At 36.3% G+C, this 15,678-nt stretch overlaps 1 protein-coding gene across 2 annotated transcripts in view; it reads left to right on the top strand.

Annotated features, from left to right (window-relative positions):
- TRPC6 (transient receptor potential cation channel subfamily C member 6) overlaps positions 1-15,678 on the top strand; it is a 131,921-nt gene that overhangs the window by 93,416 nt on the left and 22,827 nt on the right. For both annotated transcript variants that reach the window (XM_038005286.2, XM_038005285.2), the window contains exons 5-7: positions 5,074-5,290; positions 11,707-11,940; positions 14,402-14,666. In XM_038005286.2, coding sequence (XP_037861214.1) covers positions 5,074-5,290; positions 11,707-11,940; positions 14,402-14,666 — 716 coding nt within the window. The remainder of the gene's footprint in view (positions 1-5,073; positions 5,291-11,706; positions 11,941-14,401; positions 14,667-15,678) is intronic.

The raw sequence follows: 15,678 nt of genomic DNA, 5'->3' as shown, positions 1-15,678 counted from the left end.
TAATGTGCTATGTAGAAAGAACTATCAGTTGGGTTACTTCCAGTGCTTACATATGGGCATGATTCATTTTCAAACATCTGTAATATGTGGGCGCAAACACAAACATCACCATTACTAACATATTGTTTTCTAATTTGTCATATTTTTGGTGTTTTAGCCATATAAGGACCGTTCAAAATGACTCATGCTAGAAAGCTTGTGCAAAGTCTTTTAGACAGTGGAAACATCCTAATTATTTCTAGTGATGATGATAGGAACTACAGGAAACTGGACGTTTTTCTCATGAGAGTAAAATCCATCATCACAGACATTTGCTCCTTAAAATATACAAGGCCAAAATATGGTATCTTAGATACATAAAATATAAATGAAGAACATAAAATGAAAATAGTGCAATTTACTAGAAATGACATCTATAGTACAGATTTTCATCTAGAGAGTTGAAATTTTTCCCCTTTTTACTAGAAATGACAGATTTTGCCTGGAAAAATAATGTGTGTACATGGACATGGAGTGTGGAATGATAGACATCGGAGACTTAGAAAAGTGGGGGCTCAGAACAGGGACAGGTGGCGACACATTATTTAATGGGTACAGTGTATATTATTTGAGTGACTGGTACACTAAAAGCCAGGACTTCACCACTATGCAGTATATTCGTGTAACAAAATTGCACTGGTACCCCTTAAATTTAGACAAATACATTTCTAAATGTATTTCCCTAGAACATGAGTTATATCTATGTAGGTCGTCTCTTTGTTCTTCTTCTCCTTATATTTCCTGAGTCATCTGAGATTTAAACTGAATTAAAATAGGGGGAGTTTTTGAATTATCCCTGTTCTCATTCTGTGACCAGTTAAATTATAATCTCTTTCCTAAACTGAATAATTTTCCTTTTCCATAACCAATGTGTTTGAAAGCATAATGTATTCCAGAGTGTCTGGTGCTTTGACACAGACTATTTTTGGCAGTCCTTAGAGTTACATATTTCTTAAATTTTGATTGAATTCTAATTAAACTGATTTCCTTTACTATTTCTTCTTCCCTGGCCATATTTCTTTCTGGCATCTGTTTTCCATCCTCGTTTATGAACATTGAGGCAAATAATCAAATTAAAAGGACATTGTCAAGGTATTTTTTCTCCTATCCAATACCTATTTTACTGTTTTTATCCTTTGAGTCATGATGATAAAATCTATTTTATAGTTTTCCATTTGTAATGAACATAAATATGCTTTACAGGCCACAGGAATTTTTTTGCGGGAGGAGATTGCTTCAGCTAAATTGGTGCTTTTATTCCAAATATATTTTTAAAATTTTGGATTTTCCAATATATCCGTGAACATCAATAAGATCAAATTGCAGGCCTATGCACTGTGACTGAGTCCCCATTTCTGTTTAAAGTTGGTTTTGCTATAGGAAACAAAAGTTGATTTTCTTTTTTCCCCTTTCTGAAATCCCTTTTGTTTTACTTACCCTCTTTCTTCTACTGTAATCCAAACATCACTTGTTTTTGTTCATTACAATAAGAATAGTCACACTGCAATTACAAATCATTTTAGTTTAAGCTAGTCTCAACCTTTTTCATTTCTATGTGGTGTTGAGTAGCTAGGTATTTAGTCATCAATAAACACCTAAAAAGACTCTGACATATAATATTTAATGACAAGTATTTATTTCAATGCTTACCCTCAGTAATTTTCCAGGTACATCAGTTGTTCAATTTCTTCATCTAGCTCTCCTCTTTTACAATTATTTTTTGGAAATTTGTCTATATCCCAGAGTATATAGATGGCAAATCTTACTAAAAAGGGTAATTCCTAAAGTCTAGTGAGACATGCCAAAATCTGCCTCAGTTTAAAGAGAAATATAATTCTCAACTTTTGTAAGAAAAATAAGGGCTATGAGGTTTCAAACATGCCCATTTTAGTTTCTAGGCAACCAGCTTTTGTTTGATTGTTAAAGCAAAACAAAACAAGAAAACACCAACAAACAAACCTAAAAATACCCTAAGACTTTTAGTAAGCAGAAGAAGATGCCTGGATTGACACTCCCTTTAGAATAAAATAAAGGAAGAGTAATATTATGGAAAGGTCAGTAGGCCAGTGGAGGAAGAAGGGAAGCCAGGTAGGGGCCAGGCACACAGATCAGACACCTTGCCCTGAAAACTGAAGATTGACTTCAGAGGTGTTCGGGACAATTAAACTAAGGTTCCAGAGTTTTCAGATTTGTGGCTCATTCTAATGTAGATAGCTTTATTTCAACTCCATTTTGTGTCCCCAACCTCATGTTTTCTATTTATGTTATTTATTTGGTTCTATTTTAACTTATGCTCTACTGTATGATGTCCTTGAAAGCTGCTTCTCATTCCTCCTGTAACCAGGCAGGTGACAAATAACATTTTCATGAATTTCACTAACAGTCATTGCCTCTAATCCCAGGTTTCCCCAAACAGTCAAATAAATTGAGAATTTTAAAAAAATAGTTTAGGATTTATAATGGATTTTCCCATGAGAAAGATATGGATTCCTACATTTTCATTTGCTTTAATACGCAGTTAAAACAAATCATACATAAAATATTATAGAATTAAAATTTTATGTATAACACATCATGGAAATATAACATTGATGTTTATTTTTAACTGTTTATATTTAAAAAGAAAAATAGCAAAGGACAATAGGCAGAAGAAAATCAAACCTACTTTTTCTACCATTTGTTTTAATTTTGCCATCATTTGATTATTTGAGAGTTAGATTTTAAAAGGATCTAAAAAAAAAAATTGAATCAATTCAGTAGGTGATCTTATCTAAGCATTTTTTCACAGCAAATTTTTACAAAGTAACTTTGGATTGGCTCTACAATCCTAGAATCTATTGGCTTAAAACTCAATGTTTGTGTGTGTATGTGTGTCTGTGTCTATGTGTCTATGTCTAATCTTTGGCCCTCTGTAGCTGTGGGTTCTGCATCCCTAGATTTAACTAACCACAGATTGAAAACATTTGAAAACAATTGTGTCTGTGCTGAACAGGTAGAGACTTCTTTTGGCATTATTCTATGAACAGGATATTGAATATTCTCAACACAAAGAAATGATAGATGTTTGAGATGATGGCTATGCTAACTACCCTGATCTAATCACTATATGTTGTATGTATTGACACATTACTGCGTACCCCCCATAAATATGTACAAATATATGCCAATTTAAAAATGTATCTTATAACAAAAATTTACATAGCATTTACATGATAATATATATTATAAGTAATCTCAGTATTAAAGTATATGAGAAGATATGCCTAGGTTATTTGTAAATATTATGATTTTATATCAGGAATGTGAGTAGCCTCAGAGTTTAGTATCCATGGAAGGACCTGGAACCAATCCCTCATGGATACCTAGGGACAACTGCACACACACACACACACACACACACACACATACAGCATGAGAGAGAGAGAGAGAGAGAGATACAATACAATATCTCCTGTTTCTGGCCTAACATTCAGAATGTCAAGATAAGTTAATTGGTTCCAGCTCTAAGTTTTATTATTTTGAAAACCATATAGACAAATAAAGGTATGGAAATAGAGAACACCAATTGTGTTCCTTCCATGATAGCATTTATCTTTTCCGAGTCTTAAAAGATAATTCCTAATAATTTACATATGTAGGCCCCTTGATGAGAAAGTATGAAATTATTCTGTAAACCAAATAGAAGTATTAAGTTAGGAACAAGAATGCCTGGGTCCAAGTTCCAGCTCTACCACTTATGAGATATGGGACCTTGAACACGTTTCTTGACCTCACTTCCTCAGTTTCTTCATCCAAAGTGGGCATTTGAGGGCATCTACCCTTTTGAATTGTTGTAATGATTACAAGTTAACAGTGTAAAGCACTTAAAAGAGTGCCAACTAGGTGTTGGTTGCATTTTATTAGTTTGTAAAGTTTCCTGTGGTAATAAACTCATTTGAAAAGCTGTTGAAAGCTATGGACCATCTCCTAAAGGGCAGGAGAAACTGTACACACAGTTTGAATTTTGTTCATTTCAGAGGGTGTCCAGACCCCTTAGTCATATCCTAGATCCTCACTCTGCCTAAGTGAAGATCTGTACATCTTAGACAGAAATGAATCTTATACTATAAAAGGCACACTAGCTTTTATTGTCCCCATATTTCATATAAGAATCTGGTTTTCACATAATTTAGGAAGTGTGCTCATTGTCACTCAGCTAATGAGGGAATGAAACTGGAACCTGAACTTAAAATGTTAGACATTAAATCCAGTGTCCTTCCAGGACATTGTTCCAGTACACTATAGGAACTGCCCTGCTGCCCTGTCCTCAGTTGGGAGTTCTCTTCTTGGTACTCATGACTTTTACTGCATTTACAAGATCACCAAAATAGCAACATCCACTCAGGCCTCAATTGCATGCCTGTCAATGAAGTATGTGTGAGGACACCCACCAAGGTTCTATACCTTGCAAAGTATGAAATTATTCTGTAAACCAAATAGAAGTATTAAGTTAGGAACAAGAATGCCTGGGTCCAAGTTCCAGCTCTACCACTTAGGAGATATGTGACCTTGAACACGTTTCTTGACCTCACTTCCTCAGTTTCTTCATCCAAAGTGGGCATTTGAGGGCATCTACCCTTTTGAATTGTTGTAATGATTACAAGTTAACAGTGTGAGGAAAGTAGACTCAGTTTCATATTTTCATTGCCACTTCCTCAATACCTTAGGCCCACTAAATTAGTTGCTTTATATGAATAATGCTGACATTATTATGCTCCATATTTTGTCAACAATATATATTTTAAGAATTTAAATATCGTTTATTAGAAAAACACATGTATTTCATTATTAATCAAGAACATCAGCACATGTAGGTAAGGAATGTGAACAAAATTTATAACAGCATAAAGATATTACTCTATCACGAATTGCATAAATATAAACAATTAGGAGATGGTTGGAATATGCAAATGTTTATTCTTGCATGTATGTATGTGTGCTTTGCAAAGCGTACAAAACAAAGTTAAGATTTTCTTTTGGTGTGTGTTGTGGCAGATGGGGAAGATAATGCGTGGACCATTCATGAAGTTTGTGGCACACGCAGCCTCCTTCACCATTTTTCTGGGACTGCTTGTCATGAATGCAGCTGACAGATTTGAAGGCACAAAACTCCTTCCTAATGAAACCAGCACAGATAATGCAAAACAGCTGTTCAGGATGAAAACATCCTGCTTCTCATGGATGGAGATGCTCATTATATCCTGGGTAATAGGTAAAGACTGATTTTCTGTCATGTTTTCTTTTTGCAGTCTTAGCAGTTGGACTGAATGACACTGATTCTTTCACACATCAGTTATACAAATGTATGCAGCATGATACAATGCACCGCACATCATAATTTTCTTTGTGTTCTTAAAGTACAGTTCCTTGGGTTCATTATCAGTGCCACAGTCTTCTCACATGCTGTGCGTTTTTTTGCATTTCCAAGGAAAACCCAGGAAGAAAACCAACAGGATATTATCAATCACACCCCATCAGTGACACAAAGCTATTATGCCATTCATATTTCGAGAGAGAGCTGTGATTTCAAGCTTCAACACAACCACAATTTTACATTGAGATTTGACAGGAATTGAAGCTAATAGACACTTGCATTTATTGAACATTTATTATGTGCCAAGAATTATTCTGAGCACTTTATAGACATCAAATCACATCATTTCTCTGCACCTCAGTTTTCTAATCTATAATGTATAATCACATCTGTTTTATAGGATTTATCTAAGGATCAAGTAACTTTCTTTAGGACTCCTGGGTGGTAAGTGGAAGAGAAGGAATATGGTCTTAGTTGCTATACTATTTGTCTTAAGAATCAATCGTACATGTAGCTTGCCATTAAATATAATGCAAACAAGAAAGATATTTCAATTAGATATTTATGAATAAATAAATCCAGTGACTGTTAAGTGCCTTTGGTAAGTAATGAGGATACTAAAGTGAATGAGACATAGTCCCTGTGCTCAAGGAAGTTAAGTCTGGGAGGCAGGTCAGTAAGTAAATCAATAATTAAAATTCAATGTGACAAATGCTATAATTGAGGAGTTATTGGGATATTATGAACATACACAGATTGGGGGTATCTAAATCTGAGGTGGGATGTGAAGTGGAAGAGGCAAGAAGCCCTTCCGGGACAGTACCTCCAATTCGATACTTTGAGGATAAGAGAATGTTAACCAGACCTGTTTGGGGGACAAGGATACTACAAGGCACGGGAATGTTAGAGATGTGAGACTATGGCAACCCCTGGCACACCCAGAATATGATGAGTTAGGCAGAGAAGGAGTCAAGGTGCATTTATGGATGTGAGTGATGGGAGATAAGGGTGGAGAAATGACTAGAGGATGCTTTTCAGCAACTGGTGATCTGATCTGATCATGTTTTAGAAAGGTCACAGTGGTTGTGAAATAGAGGGTGGCTTAAAAGAGTCCAGAGGCTGAGACTCAATGGAAGTACTCCCTGCGAGGAGGATGAGGCCTGGAACTCAGGAGATAGGGCAAAGGACTTGAGAGCACCCTAATAGGTAAACCCCAAACAACTTGGTGATTATTGCACCTCAGAAGGGAGAGCTGTGGATTCTGCCTTGGATCAGTAGGTAGTGACTACAGTCTCTAAGAGGGAGAATACAGAAGGAAGACCATGCCTGGGACTGGAGGAATGAAAAGCTGATAAAGTTTAGGTTATGATTGACTTTGAAGTGCCCATGGAATTTCAAAGTGGAAATGTCCATTCAGTAATATAAAGTATGATCCCTGGGAGTATTTGGGTTTTGAGTCAAGTTCTAGCAATCCTCAATTCCAGATGGTACTTAAGGCCCTGACTATGCATAAAATTACCTCGGGTTAACATATGTAAGATGTAAAGAAAATTAGGCTCAAGGGTTTTCATATAAATCCTTTAATAATCCATAGACTTCTCCATTCCCCCCATAACATCCCAACTCCCTCTCTAGGGACCTGGAGAAGCATTGTCAGTTTTGTATCACTTCTAAAGCAGGACATGTCTTCTTGGTTTCATGCTGGAGCTTGATGAGATGATCAATCAAAATATTAAGAAGTATTTTTCAAATTACCATAGGAATACTTTAAATGTAATTCAATAGCATTTGAATTATTCAAAACTTTCAAATCACTTCATTTCCTGAATAGGTTTTAGGGAAAAATATGGATAGTGGCATAAAATGTGAATTGTATCACCAAAGTAATGATAAATCTTGGACACAGAAGATGGCTTTGATTTTATTCTAATTCTTTTCTAATTTAATTGATGAGGCTATAAAAAGAAATTATATTTCACTTCTAATGTCTGATTTAAAATAAGAAGAAACAATCACTTGTGCATGGCCTTTATCTTGTTAAACTAAAAGCCTATGTCTCATAGTTTATTTTTTATGTGTTAGTATATGTAAGGTAAATAATACAGTACTTGGCACGATGGACATGTTCAAGAAATTTCAGAAAATTATAATTATTATTCAACTTTTCACTAAGCGTTTATATGTCACTTTTACATAGGAGGGCTATATCCTATTAGGCAAAACATGACTGTTTTAGGACAAGATGAAACTTCGAAAAATTAAATTTTCTATAAGGGGTAAATATTTTTTAAAATTAAATTTTATAGAGAGGGGTATGAGGAGAATGATTTATGGCAAAGAATAAATTGAACATATTATATTTTACATATAAAATACATATAAACTTGAGAGCACCCTAAAAGGTAAACCCCAAACAACTTGGTGATTACTGCACATCAGAAGGCAGGAGCTGTGAGCTCTGCCTTGGATCAGTAGGTAGTGACTACAGTCTCTAAGAGGGAGGATACAGAAGGAAGATCATGCCTGGGACTGGAGGAATGAAAAGCTTTGAAAACAACTAGACTGCACGAGTTCAGTGAGTTATGTTTTATATAACATGTTCATTTTATTCTTTACGATAAATTCCTCATACTAGTCTTAGTTTTATTTTTTATTTTATTTATTTTGAAACGGAGTTTCACACTAGCTGCGCAGGTTGGAGTGCAATGGCGCGGTCTCGGCTCACCGCAACCTCCGCCTCCCGGGTTCAAGCAATTCTCCTGCCTCAGCCTCCCGAGTAGCTGGGACTACAGGCATGCGCCACCACAATTTTGTATTTTTAATAGAGACGGGGCTTCTCCATGTTGGTCCAGCTGGTCTGGAACTCCCAACCTCAGGTGATCCGCTCACCTCAGCCTCCCAAAGTGCTGGGATTACAGGCATGAGCCACCGTGCCCGACCATCTGAGTTTTATTTTAAATTTTATGTATATGTTTTCCTTTTTCACTTAGAAACCTAACGCGGGAATAGTAAATGAGGCTTTAATCAAAAGCATTTTCCTTATAACTTTTGTCCCACCAGTCTTTGTATTTGACTTCAGAGACTAGCTAACAGTGTTTATTTAAAGAGAAAATAATGAACAACTCAGGACAGCTGATGCTTTTGTAGCATATGTTAGATTCCTGGTTCAGTTTCTGACACTGGTATTTTTTTTGGAAGTTATTCTTGAAAGAAAGTTGTTGTACTTTCTGGAAATGTTAATAAGAAGTGGCCTACTTAGATGAGGTGTTGGGTGTGTTATGTGGGCTGGAGGGAGAGGACAACACTGTTAGTCACAAAGCAGATTTATCTAATGTTTAGTTGACAGAAAGTTGAAAGGCTAAATGACAAAACTGATGTGTCAGGAGATGTTGACAAGGCAGAACAGTGAGCTCAAATCAATGAGAGGACGTATAGCAGGAACACAGGGAGGCGGACATGCTTGAAGACACTTGTGAAAAGGGCCTTAGGCGCACTTGTGACTTAATGGTCAGTCTGAGCTGCTGAGAAAGCAGATGCAGTCCTGGGCTGACTCTTCAACAGAAGGAGAAGATGGCAGTTGAGGGCAGTAATTACCCAATGGCCAGACCACATCTGCAGGCCCCGGGTGCCCCGTGCAGCCCGTTGGCAAACTAAGGAGCATTTCAAGCACAACAGCAGTTAGGAGAGTGAGTCGTTCTCAGAACAGGACTTGAGGTGCTGGCGAAGCTTACCCTAGAGGGTGAGGCCTGGGGTAAGACCCAGTGGAATCTGAGGCTTGTTTATTCAGAGGGCCCCATTTAGAGAAAAAGAAGACAAAGGGAGGACTTAGAAGGAGCCTGGGCAAGTAAAGACATCTTGAAGCTTCAATTTCATGTTTAACCTGCCTCTGCTAGAGAAAAACAGATTTAATGAGCACACAGGTAGGTCTTTTGGTTGTTTTTTGTAAAAATAAATTTGAAGGCAGACGGAGCTGACTCATTTGCTACCTCTCTAGAGGGCAAAAATAGAACCACTGCATCCACGTTGAAGGAATATTCTGAAAATTCAACAGTGGGATGAGCAGCCTTCAGAATTAGCGAAGCACCTTATCGCAAGATCTGTATGAGCAGAGGCTTGATCCCTGTGAAGTCTCCTGCTTGCCGCGAGCTTAGACTTGATGCGGGATTTCAAACTCTCCTTGGCAGCTCTCAGGGGTCCTCAGGACAAATGAGACAGGAACTTCTCCTTTGAGCAGAATAGCTCACTTACTTGTTTTAGTTTTTAAGCTTCAGGAAGACATCACTTGTGCCACGAATTCTACTTCTTAAAGAGAGAAAGAGAAAAGAAGATGGAGAAGTGGGAGGAACAAGAGGAAGGGACGTTTTGAAAACAACTAGGCTGCATGAGCTGAAATGTCCCTTTAGTCCCCATGCTTGTTACTCTGAACCATCCTCATCTCCTAGTGAGGCTGACAGGAACCCGGTGACCACAGTGGGGGAAAAAAACTGCCGTATTTCCTGTCACAAATTTGATCCCCCAGATTTTATATTAAATCAATCCTAGTCCCCTCTTAACTTGAAACAACTCAAAATAAGTAATGAAGTCTTCTCTTAAATCCATATCTTCTATGTTGCATTGAATACTGGCTTTAAGAAAAGGCACATGATATGCTCTTGGAGATTAGAGATGGGGTGTTTCCTTAATCCCCACAGGTCTCTGCAGCTATTCATATAGCAGGTTCTGTGATTGACATTTAGGACCAATGTGAGAATTTGAGGCAGGTGGTTGCTGAGAGTAAAAGATTAATTTCAACTCGAAGCTGTGAAGGACTTCTTGATGGAGACAAGTTTTGATCCGTTGTTGGAGTTTGGGTTGTATTTCTCCAGATGGCTCCAGAAGGAGACAGGATGTCAGAGTAGAGTATCTTAATAGGGATAAAGCAACTTCTTTTTAATTAAAAAAGTGGGATTCTTCAAATTCAGAAAAACATACATGTGCCAATCGTGGAAAATTTTAAATAGTAAGCACTCAGTAAATGTTAGTAATAATTTTTTCCAAGTGCCAGACACTGAGCTGTGTATTTCACATGAACTATTTTATTTAAGGCTCATAACAATCCAGTGAAGTGGGAATGAACCAATATCATTTCCATTTTACAACCTGAGTTTTAGATAGTTTTAATACCTTATCAACGACTTCATAACTGACAAATGGAAGAACAAATTCTCAAATCCGTGGTAGCCTGTGTACCTAAATTCCTCAAATCCAGTGTTCCTAAATACTACACTAAAATTTTGAAGAAATAGGCGGTACTATTCATAATTCCACCAGAAAAAGGCAACTACTATTAATAAGTTCCTGTCATCCCATCTAGGCTTTCACTGTGCTGGTTTTAAATATAAACCATACATCATAACATAACATTTGAAACATTTTTACTTAGCATTACAATATAAAGGTTTTTGCAATGTATGTTAGTCCAGGTCCTCCAAGAAGCAGGCACAAAGATGAAATGTTCAACAGGTTTATTAAGGGAAATGGAAATTTTATTAAGGAACATTTCTTGTGAGAGGAAATGGCGAGAAAGCTGAGAAAGGTCTCAAAGGCTCTCAGGCAGGGCTATAAGTCAAACCCCAAGGGACAGAGAGAAGGCAGGAAGGTCGAGTAGAAGCATCCTAGATCTTTACACAGTCTAAGGAAAGCTTGGCAAGGCTGTCATGAATCCTTGAGCCAAAGTCAGCCGTCAGAAGAGTCCCATGTCTCCCAAGAAGAGGTACCCTCAGTAATTGGCTGAGAGCAGCCCGGGGGAGACGTGGCTTTGGACAAAAATGGCAGTGGTTTTCAGAAGACAGTAGGTGAGGCCTGTGACCAATCAAATTCCTATAGTTGGATGTCACTGAGGCACATTCTCATGGTCACTGTCCCATGGTAATTAATCAAATATCACATTAAATGGCTTCATAATACTCCATCTGTGGAAGTCCCACTTCTATTTTACTTCTATTTTGAGTGTGTGGGTGTGTTTGGGTTATTATAAAGTATCCTACAATAATCATCTTTTAAATGTATTTTTATGTGTGGAATTAATTGATCAGCAGGACATTTGTTATTTTAAGGTGTTCAATGAACTTTGTCAAATTGCTCTCAGGTATGCACTGATATTTCTGGACTATGATATTTGTGAGGATATGGGAATTATGGTGGGATGGCAGGCTGGGGCCAAACTTTGAAGGGTTTTGTAATGTCAGGCTGAGACCTTTCAAACATATTTTGTTTTATAGAACAGCTAAGACTGAATGCAACTGAATTGATATTTTAACCCCTTTCTAATACAGGCATGATATGGGCTGAATGTAAAGAAATTTGGACTCAAGGCCCCAAGGAATATTTGTTTGAGTTGTGGAATATGCTTGATTTTGGTATGTTAGCAATTTTTGCAGCATCATTCATTGCGAGATTCATGGCATTTTGGCATGCTTCCAAAGCCCAGAGCATCATTGACGCAAATGACACTTTGAAGGACTTGACGAAAGTAACATTGGGAGACAATGTGAAATACTACAATTTGGGTGAGTTTACAGTAGAGTCACTATAATTAAAAATGTAGAATTTTCTTGTAAAACAGATGTCAGTAGTAGTTTGGTTACTGCCCAATTCTCATAAAATTGTTCGTTTCCAACATCTGTATCTGAAGAATGAGCATCTATATGTGAGGAAGCATGCTTTCCACTTCTTCCTTTGATTTTTCAACTCCCTGGAAAACTCTCTTAATCACAAGACCCATCTCCCTTTATCTCTTGGATCAATTGGCTAATTACCAAACTTCATTGAGAATACATGTCTTATGTCCTGGATTTATTTTTCCCCTTTTTTTTTTTTAATTAAAAATAGTTCACATTTGATCTAGCTAGCTATCTGTATCTCTCTGTATACATATATACATGTGTATATATGTATATGGATATATATGTGTGTACATATATGGATATATACATATGTGTATATATATGTATACGGATATACACACACATATGTGTATGTGTGTGTGTATATATATATGTGCAATGGAATACTATTCTACCTTTTAAAAGAAGAAAATCCTGTTATTTGTAACAACATGAATGAATTTGGAAGACATTATGCTGAGTGAAATAAGGCAGGCACAGAAAGACAAATGGTATATGATCTTACTTATTTGTGGAATCTAAAAAAAGTCAAACTCAAAGAGGTAGAAGGTAATGGTGATTGTCAGGGGCTGGGTTAAGGGGCACAAAATGGGGAGATGTTGGTGAAAGGTACAAAGTTTACAAAGAGTACACGGTTAGGGTGAATAAGTTCTGGAGATATACAGTATGGTGGCTAGAGTTAATCATCATGTACTGTATACTTGAAAATTGACAAGAGAGTAAATTTTAAATGTTCTTACCACAAAAATGTAAATATGCGAGGTGAGGAATATGTTAATTAGCTTCATTTAATCTTTGCATAGTGTAGACGGACATATATGAAAACATCAAGTTGTGCCCCATAAATACATATAATAAAGTTCACATTTGAGTGCCATTTTCATTTAAGATATATAAAAAGTATTTGAAAACAAAGGAATTGTTGGAATCTCTGAGAGGTTTCCCAGTCAATAACACCACTGCTTCCCAACCAGGCTTAGAATTGAGAAATAAAACAAGACATTAATATGGAGGCCAGATCATCACCTCTAACACTGATAAAATCCGGGGTGGATGACATAGGTCTGAGTCTATTAGCTAATGGGTTCAGTAATACTGAACCCCAGAATTAGGCAGACATATCCTCCAATTTCTAGATAGCAATGGACCAGGGCAGTCCTCCCCACAAAAAGAGGATGGCAGCTCCATGGAGGACCAGAGGAGAATTCCCAGGACAGAGAATGCAATGCAGAGCCAGCTATGCCGTTATTCATCCACATTGAGCAATCAAATAAGTCGTTCCAGCTTTCCAGGAAGAAAGTGACTAAGGGATGGAAACTGGTTCAGTTATTTACTTAAGGAGACTACCACCTCGTAGAAACCTGGATGGGGAAAATATATTCCCTTTGAATACTCATTTCAAACCCTCTGATAAGACATTAGTTAACATTCACTTGTGAGTTTATTGGCAATATCATATAAGGGCTCCATTATTATTAATGTTTATTTTAATGAAAGATTTTTAAAAATGCACTTAATTAAAAAAATTCAAAGCTATTTGTAGATAATACTTATATTCAAAGCACTATAAAAAAGGAAACTGCTTTTATTAGTTTCTTGTTATCCTCTCCTAATTCCACTTCTCAGCAAATACGCAAATTCAAATTTGTAATTAGGTTTTCCCCTTTCTTACACACTGTTTTGTATTTTTCTTCATAATGGTTTCTTAATTGCATTTTTGATGACCTGATGTAATAATGCCAGAAAAATTCCTAAGTGAATAATTGCTACATTTTATGGTAAAAATAGACTTGTTTGAGTGACCAATAAAAGTTACTCCTAATAAATTTAAATGACTACAAATATGCTACAAGCCTAAAATTATAGTATAATTATAGTTTAAGACTGAATAATAAACACTATCATTTTTTAAGTGCCAGGCACTTGCTAAACACGGAACATATGTTGACTTATTGAATTCTCACAAAGAGAGTTAGAGGGGACATTATCTCATTTTCAAAAATGGAGAAACAAAACTAAGAGAAGTAGTTTTGTAAGTTCTTTGATATACGTGTATGTGCGTACATATATATACATGAACTTTTACAGATACTGAATCTATAGTCTGAACTCTTAACTATTATGCTATCCCCTTATGGGAAATTGCTAGCAAACCAGGAGAGTCATGTTCTCAATAAACTAAGAAGCTCAACTATAGCAGACACTTAAGAAGCCCTTTAAGATAGGAGACTTCCATTTGAAAACTGGATTCTAACATAACTATATTTCTTTCGCAGAAAAAGAAGTTACCTAAATAAACAACTTGAAGAAACTCACACAACTCTGTATCTTTGCTTTTTCCTAGCCAGGATCAAGTGGGACCCCTCTGATCCTCAAATAATATCTGAAGGTCTTTATGCAATTGCTGTAGTTTTAAGTTTCTCTAGGATAGCTTATATTTTGCCAGCAAATGAAAGCTTTGGACCTCTGCAGATATCACTTGGAAGAACAGTCAAAGACATCTTCAAGTTCATGGTCATATTCATTATGGTGTTTGTGGCCTTTATGATTGGAATGTTCAACCTCTACTCCTACTACATCGGTGCAAAACAAAATGAAGCCTTCACAACGTATGTGATCTCAGATGTTTTGATGATAGTTACTGCAAATTAAATAAATATTAGTTTAACAGTGTTTATGTAAGTCCATGGGATAAATAATGTTTTGGTAAAGACTTCAGCTCTAGTTCCTCTTGCAAAATGAGGGGATTTTAAAAATGAGTTGGAGGGACTCTAAAATGTAGGAACCTTTCTAATATTAAATAATAACTAACATTTTTAGAGCCAGGTAAATACCTTGCATGCCTCCCTTTATTATCTTTATTTCACCAAGAGGAAACTGAAATTCACAAAAAATAAGTAATTTGCTGAATATTCCATAGCTGTATGTGGAACAGCCAGGGTGTAACCCTTGCTTGCTGACTCTAGGATCTGTTGCTCTGAACTCCCTTACCCTCCTGCTTACAGGGGACTCCTGGGGACACTAACTATGCAAATAGCTGCTTTCCTAATTGAATTGCTCAGATCTTATTACTGAGTAGATCTGACAAGAGTTTTGACTTACGTTCACCATGGACACATTTTTTTTTAAATAAAGTGTGTTTGGAATAGATTATTTAAATATTAGGTCTGCAGTGTTACAATGAGAAGCAACAACTGAAACATAAGCCTACTGTTTTCCATATTTCTCTGAAATACAGTTTGCCAGGGAAATGTAACCACCTAAGTTAAGCAAATTGCCTTAGCTTTGGTCAATAATTAGGCCTACAGCATTGAAATTCCTACCTAAGACATGTCAGTGATTTTGGTAACATTGTCTGTTTATATTGTTGTATTTTCCATTAAGATGTATATGATTATTATCTATTTATTGGGTATGAGTAGAAGTATAGATCAGCAGGAAAACTAAAAGGATTCTAACAAATTATGTTATTTTTAAGTAGTACATTTAACAATTCCATTGCCAAAGCTATGGATTATTTAAGTGTTCATATCTGTGGTTAGAAATTATGTTAATAGCATTTATTGAGTGCTTTTTATGTGTTTATTGAGTTATGATTATGTACTTCGTATGCACAATATT

Source organism: Chlorocebus sabaeus, chromosome 1, assembly GCF_047675955.1.
Source record: "Chlorocebus sabaeus isolate Y175 chromosome 1, mChlSab1.0.hap1, whole genome shotgun sequence".
NCBI lineage: Eukaryota > Metazoa > Chordata > Mammalia > Primates > Cercopithecidae > Chlorocebus > Chlorocebus sabaeus.
Note: the sequence above shows the minus strand (reverse complement) of the source record. Positions and strands in the feature narration are given on the sequence as shown.